Raw genomic sequence first — 12046 nt, 5'->3', positions numbered from 1 at the left:
ATTATAGGGGCCCATGAGATGATCCAGGATAATCCCTGTCTCCAGGTCAGCTGTTAGCAATCTAATTCCATCTGCAGCCTTAATCCCCGTTGCCACATAATGGAGCAAGGTCAGAGGTTCTGGAGATCAGGACGGGTTATCTGGGGGCAATCACCCTGCCTCCCGTCCTTTAGAAAGTAGGCAGCCAGGCAGCCAGAGACGGGCCATGAATATGCCGACCTGGGCAGCACTGACTGGGAGCACGTGAGAAGGGGTGGCAGGCGAATGAGAGAGTCTCTGGTCCCCTCCAAAGCTCATCAACTACAGGGCAATCCTAAAAGCAAATGTGCCTGGAGCATCCACGTGTTTCAGTGTAAAAGCGGGTGCAGCAGCGGCCCGGTGTCAAGTAGAGGAGTACACAGACGGGGTGCTCCGGAATGCTGGCATCCTGATGCAGTCGGCCTCACAGGGTATGATGCCCACGGCCTATGATGTTCCTGTAAATTAAACTTCTTAATCTGACTTTATGATAAGAGTGCTTGTCCTGTATCTCAGGCATCCCTGGAGTGCAGCATTCCAAAAACCAATTACCAGGGGGATTCGCGCCAACATGCAGTGATTAGTAACACATAACCGGGGTAGGCAAAGCAGATGCCAGCGCATCACATCCCGTTATCCTAACCTGTGGTCCCTGTGCAGGGACGGGAGGCTGTTTTCCCACCGTGGAGATGAGGAAACAGGGCTGGCAGGCTACATACTCACCTATGCACACAAAGCAAAGTAGACCCGGGACTCAGACTCCAACCCTTCATTCCTGGTTCCAGGCTCAGCTTTATTTTTCAAAACACCACAAAGCCCCAAACAGTCCCAGTGCCCTATGATAGACGCGCTCAGGGAGTTTGACTGGAATGTTTCTTTCCTCAGCTCCTGAGAACTCAGACCTCTAACCCCCACGGAAGGCTTTCCCCCGAGGCACAGGGAAAGGTGTGCCTATGCCTCAGGGAGTCGCAAATCAAGCAGAGGGCCTCCGTGGGATGGTTTGATTATTAAATGGCAATTACGCAATTTTAATCATGCATTTAGAGAAATATAATCCCAACTGCTCTTGGAGCCTAACAGCCCATCAGGAATGACCCAGGCTCTCCTAAAACTTGGGCAGTGACAGCAACAAAGGCCAGAAACCAAAAGCCACGTGTTGCAGTGAGAAGACACCTGGCTTGTGACAGCCCGTAGGTGACCTGGGGACTGCCGCTCGCCCTCTGAGATGGCGTTCTCTCTATCTGTTAAAATGGGATAAGGAGTATGGGCCGTGCCAGGCCTCTGTGCGAAATAACTGGGACAATGCCGTGTGCTGAAGGAAACTTTTGGGGAGACGATCTAACCCACAGCTTGTCTGAGTGGGTTTCTCTTTCTTACACCCAAAATAATCTTGCAAAAATAGTATGAGAAAGACATCAGAACAATTCTCAGCCAGAGTTACCAAAAGAGGTGTTATTTCTTTTCAGAAGGTTTTGGAAGACAATTTAGCACACACAATGCACTCCTTTCATTCATTCATTCATTCATTCATTCATGCATGCATGCATGCATTCATAATTAGTGATTAGTTAACCATTACTGAATGCCTACTGTGTGCCAAATACTGTTCTGGGCACTGGCAACAAAGACGATGGACAAGACCCCAGGTCCCACGCAGTTTGCTTCTAGTGAGGGCGAGAGGAGCCAAGGATGGAGAGCAGCACACGCTCTGAAGGAAACGCCACACGGACAAGCACATGAGGGGCTGGGAAGGTCTTCTGAGCTCCGATCTGAGCCGCCACTTGAAGGAGAGGTGAGGAGACCTTCAGCTGAGGGGTGGGGCAGAGTGTCCCAGGAGGGGAACACAGGGAATAAAAAGCCCCTTATGTGGGAATGAACTTGGTCAAAGGGCAGAAAGGAAGCCACTTCTGTGTTGGGACAAGAGCCCTCAGGGAACTTGGGTGGTGGGCCTGCGCCTCAGTCTGATGCAGGGACTCAAAGCTGCAGAGGGAAAGCCAAGGCCAGCCTGAAGCTTCCCACCCGTGAGGCTGGAAGACCCCGCCCGAGGGACAGAGCCCGTCACAAATAAAGGACCTGCCGTAAGTTTGGGGCCAGACCCCTGGGTTTGAATCCCAACTCCACATTCGGACCTCCTTGTGCCATAATTTCCTCCTCTGTAAAAGGTGGGCAAAACAGTACCTGTCTCACCAAGTGCTTGTGAAGACTGGATGCCTCCACCATTTGGAACAGAGCCTGGCACACGCAAGTTACAATATGTGTCTACCGCTGCTACTGTTGTCACTGCCGTTACCAGCGCTGCTACGGTTCCTGCAGCCACTGTTACCACTGTCACTGCTGCCACCGCGACAGTCGCCACCACTGCTACTGCTTCTGCAGCTACTGCTGCCACCACTATGGTTACCGCTGCTATTGCTGCCACCACAGTCACCACCACAGCTACTGCCGCCACCACTACTGTGCTACCATTGCTACTGTTGCTACTGCTCCTACTGCTGCCAGCCCGATACTGTTGCCACAGCTGATACTGTTATTCATTCAGATCCAAATCGTCATCTTTCTGGTGCATTAAAAATAACCATCACTTGTCCCTGGTTTGTTTGTTTGTTTGTTTGTTTGTTTTGTAACAACAAGAGCGCATCTAAATTTACACCAACTCAACTGTTAATCCACACCTGGGCACAGTCCTACCATCCCTAAATCTAGGATATAAATCAGTCAACACCCCCCACCAAGTATTTATAACACTGTTTTTGAATTAGAACGGTATCAGTTGTCTTACCATCCTCTCTTCAGTCAAATAAAATGTAGAAAGTAAGGGGATCCTATGAATGAAGTCAAACAATTGGGCCATGTGCACAGAAACAATATTTTCAGACCATTCTTAGACACAATGGACTGATCGCAATCTAGCAGCAAAGAACTCCAGTAGAAAGGGCAGGGGAGAGGGGATGACAGGCAGGTGGAAAGAAAGAAATACTGTCCTAGAGAAAGAGGTCTCTCTCCATTTACCTGTCTCTTTTTTAAAAAAATATATATTTTTATTGATTTCAGAGAAGAAGGGAGAAGGAGAGAGAGATAGAAACATCAATGATGAGAATCATCGATTGGCTGCTTCCTGCATGCCCCCCACTGGGGTTCAAGCCTGAAACCCAGGCATGTGCCCTTGACAGGAATTGAACCTGGGACCCTTCAGTCCGCAGCCCGACCCTCTATCCACTGAGCCAAACCAGCTAGGGCTACTTGTCTCTTTTTATTGCCCCTTAGTAAAGTATTGAAATTTTGTTGTTACAAGTCCCTTGCAATTTTTGCTAAATTTATTCCTAGTTATTTTGTCTCTTGGGTTGATTCTATAAATAGAATATTGTCTTTCATTATATTTTCAAAATTGCTGGTGTAGGCATATAGGAAAATTGTAGATTTGCATATTAATTTCCTTGCCTTAATAAATCCTAATATTGTTCCTAATAGCGTCATTGTTTACTTAAGTTTTTGAAAAAGAGAGTAACTTACTGGCAAATGGTGATGATTCTACCTCCCACTTTCTTATTGTTTTCCATATCTAATTGCATCATTTATTAATTCCTGAGCAATGGTAAATAACAGTGATGACCATGGGCTTTGGGTCTTGGTCTGGAGCTGTGGGGGTGTGTCTAGTGTTACACCACCAAACATGATGCTGGGTTTGGGAAGGACCCTATTTTATCACAGGTTGTACTACAAGTCAGGAACAGATATTTAATTTGATTAGATGTCTTTTTAGCATCCATAGAACAAATCCAAGGATGTTCTCATTTACTCATGTTAAGAATAAGTCAAATTATTACATTTTTCTAAGATTAAACCATCCTTCCATTCCTGGAGTGGATCCCACTTTGTCAGGACTTTTATGAAATGGAGTCAGGTGCTTGTCCATTTCTCTGCTCCAGGAGCTCTTTCAGATCACTGGCCATGACTGACGCCCATCTGACCCAGCAAGTAGTTAACTATCAATATATGCACAATAAATGAATGAATGGCTGAAATAAGGCACTGAGCCTCCCAAATTAACTCTTTGCTCCTCTTCCTGGCTTAAAATACTAAGAGGGACCCTGTGCCTGGCCCAGCGTGGGTTTGTATGTTTAATGGGCATGTGGTTTACTGGCCCCTACTTCTAGCAATAGAACCCCTGAACAGCACATTCTCTGCAGGGAAACTATTCCTTATGGTTCCAATGGGACTCACCCTGCTTCTCGGCTCCCCCCGCCCCCACAAACCGAGGGGTAGTCACCTCGCCAGCCTGACTGGACGCTGCACAAGGACTGCTGTGGGGAGGGGCACATGATCAGCAGGGCCACTGGCGTCTGCAGTTTCTTACAGAAGCTCTTAAGGAAAACCATTTCCCAAACAACTGATAAACATACTCATGCTTGCTGCTGACCATCTTGTCTAAAATGTGGTGAGACAGCCTATCTGAGAATGAAGCAAGGCAGGGGCCAACATGGCAGAGAACGGGAAGGGGGAGACCTGGGGATGCCACTGGAGCCCCTGGATTCAGCTTTTCCTGATGCCAATTACCCCCTAAGTCTTCCTAATTACATAAGCCAATAAGTTATCTTTCTTGTTTATCATAGTTTAAGTTCAAGCTCTAGCATTGACAACCTTCATGTATTGCCTTGTTTCCCTGTAAACAGATGTTTATATCTCTAAGTAAAGGTCGAAAGAAATTTTAAAAGAAGGTCATCCTAACTGGTAAGTGTTAAAAAAAAAAAAAAAATCAACAGCCTGGTTTTAATTAATGGCAAAATGGGCTGAGAGGTTCACTCAGCAAGTTACCATTTCAGAGTGAAATTCCCAAGACAGTTAAAGAGGCGCTTGTCAAACCACAGAAACCAGCAGAGTCGAGAGATTGCGTAACTGGCGGTGGTCCGGCAGGTCCGGAGCCAGCATCGCCATCCATCATGTGAAACCGAAGCCCTGGAAACTTTCTGACATGCGGCCAAGCAATCGGCCCTTCACCCCATCCCCAGGCCTCTCTCCTGACCTGACTGGAAGTAAGACTAACAGTGAATTGTGCTCTGACGGCAGGGGACAGTGGGAGCAGCCACATGTCACAGGAGTTCCCGGGGCCTTCCAGACCAGCCCTGTGTTCTCAGCTGCTTCAGCTCCACAGACGGTGAGGGCAAGCCGCCCTGTCCCAGGCAGCACGGATTCCTACTGCAGGCTCCGGAAAATGCCCGCATGCGGCCGGGCCTGCCCCGCCCACAGCTCACCCGTGCTGGACAGCCCGTCTGACTCCTTTCCTCCTTCTGCTCAAGTTACAAGAGACCAAATTCTGGAATCGGCTTTGATTATTCTCTGGAGAGCTACTTAAGAGCTGCTTCAGGGTTTGAAATCCCTCATTCAGACATAATCTGGAAATAAAAGACTACATTGAAATGAAAAAATGCATTACAGCTTTCTCTTTGGGACCTTCAGGACTGATAAAATAAAAGGAAGGAAATAAAGAGAAAAGCAACGGAAAAAGAAAAACTGGGAGAGAGAGGAAAGAAGGGAAGAGGGGAATTGGCTGTCACAAACTCGGTGGGTACTATGGATACCATTTTATTTCATTCTCACATAATCCCTTGGAAGTAACATGAAGCCCATTATGCAGATGAAGAAATCGAGGCTTGGTGACATTAAGTAACTTGTCCAGTGCCACGAAATGAGGATGAGTGGATTCTGGCTCAAAGATACAAAATCATGCTGCAAACAATGTTGCTTCTACTCTACCTTTTTGTTCCTCTGAGCAATATAGAAATGTGTTCTAAAACCAAAATATTTCAGTGACTGAACGAATGGACAGGCCCTATGGAGACGATTCTAGTCTCATCATCTAAGAAACAAAGATGAGAGCGAGAGTGAAAGAGAGAGAGAGAGAGAGAGAGAGAGAGAGAGAGAGAGAGATTGGTTGATTTAAGTAACCTGACATCCAGAAGAACTGGTACATGGCAGAACACAGCCTAGAACCCAACTTTTCTAACTCTGACCAGACTCTATTTATAAGCGCAACTTATCCGCATGGATCAGGTCCAGGCGGGCACGCATGATTCGTGAGTGAGCACATGAGAATTCTCCCACCTTCCAGAAAACGTTCACTGGGAAGAAGCGGGAAATGTGTTTGTGAATGGCCCTGTTCTGCCTCGATGTCCCTGTTTCCATCTAGCCCCTCTTGCGTTGTGGCCAGCGCCTCTGCCCCACGCTGGTGAAGACCTGGGACAGGGGAGGGGAACGGACACTGAAGCAGCCCGTGGAAGCAGTGGTCCTGGCAAGGCCACGGGGCTGGGCATGCCAGCCACTCTCTGACATGGGCTGGAAGCAGAGGTTGGGAACGGGTAGCAGCTGGCTGTATCCAGCCCGCAGATGGGTTCTGCGTGCTTCACAGTGTTGGCCCACACAGCACTTTTAAGAAATTTCATTCTGTTGCCAACAATCAAAACCAGGAGATTTCACATTAAAACCTAATTTCCACTTTTTCTTCCCAAATGGGAGACCGGGTAACCCTGACACCACCTCTGAGGATGGAAAAGAGTAGCTGGAAGCAAGCAATGGGCACCCCTTTACAGAATACATCACCCCGTTTCTCCCCACCTGGTTCATTTCCCTCATTTACAGGCTCCCCACGGCCCTCGGCGACCCCTGGTTTAAAAGGTTAAGCTGATACAGATTGCAAAGCCAGTCATTATTAGACTTTTCCCAAAACATCCGGGTAAGGAAACATTTCCGCGAACATTCTCACAGCCGAGATAGAAGGTAAAGCAGATGAGACCAACAAGATTGAGAAATGGAAAAACCCAGTTTGTGCCTATTTGGATTTCTGCTCTAGAACCCATTTTTTGCTTAGAAAATATACTCACTTGTGTCATTTCATTTATTCCTCCCAACAATCCTGCAAGGAAGGAATTACTCTCAGGTAAACTGAAGCTGTTATCCAACCCAGACCATCCAACTGAACCGTGACGACGCCAGGAATTGAACACAGGCTTGTCCAGCCTCAAAGGCCGTGCTTTGGGAATAATAAAGGACACTTTGGAAATCCTTGAGGCTCGTCTCCACCCCAGGGCCTTTGCACTTGCTGCCCCCTCTACTTAAAAACCTCTCCACCCAGCTCTTCACTTCATTCACATCATTTCCACAGACAGCTCCCTGGTCGTCTGATTTAAAGTCACAGGTGTGTGCGCACCAATTACAGTGAGGCCCTGGGACCTGCGGTATCAGCATCACCCACCCCTCCCAGCCGTGCTGAATCAGAGCCTGCATGTTAACAACATCCCCAAGTGACTGGTGTTGGAAGTGTAAAAGTACTGATGTGCGGGAGCCCTGTCCAGCGGGTATAAAATGTGAGTCGCCAGTGTACCTTTATATTTCCTAGCAGCCACACTGATAGAGGCACAAAGACAGACTTGCGGGTTTGCCATCTCCCCCACCCCCTGTGAAATGCCAGTTCCACAAAGAACGGGGCTTGCTTCCGCTCTCCTGTGGCCCACTTTATCCCCAGGACCGGAAACAGCACTAGAACACGGAAAATACTGATGATAAAAGTTGTGGAACACAAGAATGAAGACGGTCTTCCAGTGCTTTCTGTGTGGCCACGCGGGGCAGAGGAAGCTCTGCGGTGGGGCAGACGCTGCCCGCTCACTGCGCGGGCAGCTCACGGGGACCCTCCCAGAAACCCTGAGCAAGATGTTTGCCCTCGGAGCCACCTGTGAACCAGGAACGTCTCAATTACACTCACAGCCTCATCATGACACTCAAATGTGATCATAGGCCTCTACAGGGCCAACCACCACAATCACAGCGCTCAGCAAGTGCCAGTGCCGGTCCTCCTTCCTTCTCTCTCCAGATGCCATGTGGGAATGACCTGTCACCACTGTCCTCAGGAAGCTGGCGGGACTACAGCAACCCTCCCCCGAGTGGCGTTCCCCGGCCAGTGGGCCATGCATCAACTGCTGGCAGTGAGAACAGCCTGAAATCCTGGAAGGTCACTTCCCATTGCCCTGGGCTGAGTGGTTTCCAAAAGGCTGTGTGGCCACTGTGGCTGCACAGTCTAAACCGCGGGGAGGCCGCGCTCCTGGCCTCCTCACTTTGATGAGTTCTGCTGTGGCAGCCCCGCCACAGGGCCCCGCCCTTACAGCACTTCAAGGCCCTGCCCAGACAGCTCACAGCTCCTATCAGAGCAGGTGAGGGACTGGGACTCTGCCTTTTATTTGGGGGCGGGCATGGAGGTGTAACCTGCCCCACACCCTTACTGATCGCTGGCCTTGCTGTCCAGGAAGGGAGCCCGCTCTGCTGCAGCTGTAACACGCCCTAATCCAGGAGGCTATCGGGGCCTGGAAATCTGAGGCACATGTTCTAATCCCAAATGTGTTTTTAAATCACATTAGATCAACAGCAGGGGAGGAAGCAAAACCTGGTTTTAGACACCACTGGAGTGGCTCGGAGAAGGTGTAGCTGCTGGCTGCTGGGCTGCCCCGGAAGGCCCAGGCCAGCCCTGCTGGGAGCAGCCGCTGCTTCTGCCCCCCTCACAGGAAACAAACACCAGAAACATTTGCAGAATTGGTGGGCCATGGGAGGCACACTGAAAAGAAAAAGAAATGCATTGGGGGGGGGGGGGGGGGGGGCGGGGACCTTGAATTCACCTGGGGCTGTGTCATCAGGTGGCACAAGAGGAAGGTTCCGGTGGGTTTTGCCACTCCAGGGCAAGTGGAACCCTTCGGTACAGAGGCCCCACTGCAAAGGTGGAGCCACACGAGGGACCTGAGAGCGAGGTGTCTGTCCTGGTCTGAATCAGTGCCATGCCCTCCTCTCTAAAAGCTGGAGAGGATGCCCTACCCGCTTCTTCCACGCACAGAGGCGGGAGCCTGGGATAGAGCTCAGGAAAATCCTGGGGCCCTCAGAGCACCACTGGCCCTGGTAAGGCTAGAGAGACATGCAAGTCGTCGGGCACACTTTGCTTCTGTGGGTGCAACGGGTTCTGGGAGTCCGCTCAGCTAAGATTCCCTCCGTGTTTGACAGACTCTTCTCCAGCACTTCCGGTCACACCTTAGCAATACAGGGACCCACCACCCGGACAGCCTAGGGTGGGACTGAGGACACAGACATCATGTGGTCCTCCACTTACAGCCACATCTCTGCAGTGTAGCAGCTGAAAGGGGAGCCCCAAATACCACAGCCAGGTTCCCACAGCGAGGCAGTGTATGTGCCTTCTTTTCCAGCCTCGGTGTAAAAGAACATCGGAAAACCAGGCATCTTCCATCCCCTCAGTCAGAAAATTGTCCAGCAGCCCCTCCCGCGGGCTTCCTGACTTGCATCCCACCACACACCCCGCACCACCTTTAAGGCATCTCATCAGATCCCCCTCCTGTTTCCAGCTGCTGCAAAGCTACCCACACACATTTCGGAAAGATCTGATCCTTAGGCCACCCTCTCCCGAGAGGGCATTTGACACTTCTCACAAGATACACAGCTTTAAAATCAGAAGTAGTATGTGTGTGTGTGTGTGTGTGTGTGTGTGTGTGTGTGTGTGTGGCAAAGGGGGGGGGGGTGGAGCCAGCTACCCTCATGAGACCAAAGCTGCCTCACAGAAGAAGCTAGAACCTCCCTGCAACCGTCAGTTAACCGAACCCTCCCCAGACAGCACGCCCCTCCTCTAGGGTTGCATTCGTCATCCCAACACCTCTTTAATGATAACTGCAACCTGGAAGTCATGGCCTGTGATGTTCAAGGTACTGATTTTCCAGTTAAATTGGGCATTTGCTGTTTTATGTTTTGATAGGAAGGGGCTGTTTGAAGCCTCCTAAAATGTTGCAATTAGTTCTCTCTTTTGAAACAGGCAGGACATTAACAGACACATTTGCTATTTCCTTTAATGTGCTGAAATGTTTATGCCTAAGTGTATGCCTCTCCAGCTTTCAAAGTACAAAGCATATTTTAAAAATAGGCGGGGGCGGGGGGGATCAATCACACATTTATTATATATTTCTGAAGTTATTTCTAAAACTTTCCCAGGCTGTAATTTAAACTGAGAATGCCGTCCCTTCAACAGGAAAACAACTTGTTAGGAAACAATCCTGATTTTACCTACTGGCTCTGTTAAGATGATAACATCACTTTAGCTGACACAGCCTGTGTTTCCGTTTGACAATTGCAATTAATTACAGAGATGCAACAGAGATGGGGCCAGCCATCCAGATCCGTTTTCGAAGAGAGAGAAAACAGGAGGAAAGAGGGAAAGAGAACAGCAAAGGAGGCTTGCGTGTGGGCATCCGCGCCAGTGCTGCTTTAAATGTTATGGCTGGCAAGAAAGCTGGGCATTCATTTATTTTACCTGCACTCAACTTTCTAGCCTCCTCCTCTCCTCTCCCTCCTCTCCTCTCCCTCCCCTTCTCCCCCACCCCCCGCCCTCCCGCTGGCAGAGGGGGGAACAGGAGGGGGATGAACGTCCACAATCCTGGGAAGGGCTTGGGTGCAGGCATCAACACCCAGGGCACCTCGGTCACCTGGTCAGCGGTGTTACAGAGGCAACCGCAACCCAGTGTTCATTCGGCCAAGGGGATAGAAAGTTCTGGAGATGGGGGACATCCTAGGTCTTTACTAGAAAGCCCAAACTCGCCAGCACCATCTTTTTAACTGTTCCCTGTTCATTTTGCTCTAACCTGAAAATACTTAAAGTTGGATTTCAGCCACGCAAATGCGTTCGAGGGCGATTCTGAGAGATTCCCGGGGATCTCAAAGCCCTTTAGTCAACATAGCTGCCCTGACTCGGTCCTCAGCGTCCCCAACAGGAGCGCAGAGCTCCCCAAGAGCCTGCGGAAGGAATGCTGGGGGCACCAGGGCTGGGAATTCCCAGGCACGGAGCTGCGCAGATTCAGAAAGCAGTTGGCTGGACGAGCAGCTCAGGAGGCAGAGCCCGCCGCCACCTCCTCCCTCGTCCTAGCCTGCCCCAGCCCTCCCCGCCGCGCCCCGGGCGCCCCGCCAGGGTTCCAGAGCCGCCGCGGGGCGCAGGGCCCTCAGGACGGCGCCAGGACTTCCCTCGGAGTCTCCCAACCGCCGAGCCCGGGTCCTACCTGTACCACTCCAAGCCCTTCTCGTAGTTCCTGTCGAAGAAGTGCGGCTCTACGCCCACCGCCCGCACGTCCGGGTGCACGCGGATCGCCTCCAGTAGCGCGCGGGTTCCCCCTTTCTTGACCCCGATGATCAGCGCCTGGGGCAGTTTCTTCTCCCCGTAGTCTGGGGTGCTGGCGGCGCCGCCCCGCTCGCTGCTCCCGTTGGCCGCCCTCCGGCCTGCGAGCTCCTCGTCGGTGGTGCTGGACTCCTGTGCGTCCCTCTCCAGCAGCGCGCTCTGCACCGCGGTCATCTCGCTTGGGTCCGGCGGGGTCCGGAGCCAGGCGTCCCGGGCGCCGCCGCCGCCGCTCGCCAGCCCCCAGCCGTCGGCCCCGGGGGCGGCGGGCTGCCCGGGAGGCTCGGTCAGCTCCAAGCGGCTCGCGTTGTCCGGCGGCGGCGCGGGCGGCTGCGAGGGGGCGCCGAGGCGCACGGGGGGAGGCGGCAGAGAGGGCGGCGGCGGGCTCGGTGGGGGCTCGGCGGCGGCGCCCGGCGGCTCCTGCAGCGCCAGGGGGAACTGCAGGGATCCCGAGCCGCCCAGGAGGTTGTAGCACAGGTAGGTGACGGACAGGGACAAGGTGCACATAAACAGCAGCTTGCGCGCCGGCGGCCCCTTAGCCGAGGCGCCGGGCGGCGGCGGCGCGGCGAGAGGTGGAGGCGGGGGCGGCGGCGGAGGAGGTACGGGCCACGGGGCCATCGCGGCTCCCGGCTCGCGGCGGCGGCGGCCCCCAGCGCTGCCCGGACATGGTTTCAGCCGCCGCCCCCGCCGCCGCCGCCGCCACTGCCCAGCCGCCCCGGCTGCATGAAGCGACGCCGCTGCGCCCCCGGCCCTGGCCGCTGTCCCGCTGCGCCCGGGGCAAGCCCGGCCGCATGGCCCTCTTCCCGGCTCTGCCCGCGGAGTCCGGGCGGC

General features: G+C 52.3%; 1 protein-coding gene across 1 annotated transcript in view; it reads right to left on the bottom strand.

The window, feature by feature from the left end:
- The window catches only part of HS3ST4 (heparan sulfate-glucosamine 3-sulfotransferase 4), a gene marked incomplete at its 5' end in the record, with an annotated part of 351402 nt that extends 339569 nt beyond the window's left edge, over positions 1-11833 (bottom strand). Inside the window, one exon of the mRNA XM_080680163.1 lies at positions 11103-11833. Coding sequence (XP_080536289.1) covers positions 11103-11833 — 731 coding nt within the window. The remainder of the gene's footprint in view (positions 1-11102) is intronic.
- Between the last annotated feature and the right edge of the window lie 213 nt (positions 11834-12046).

This window comes from Plecotus auritus (assembly GCF_963455305.1).
Source record: "Plecotus auritus genome assembly, chromosome: 7".
NCBI lineage: Eukaryota > Metazoa > Chordata > Mammalia > Chiroptera > Vespertilionidae > Plecotus > Plecotus auritus.
The sequence above is the reverse complement of the archived record's forward strand: the minus strand, read 5'-3'. Positions and strand labels throughout refer to the sequence as shown.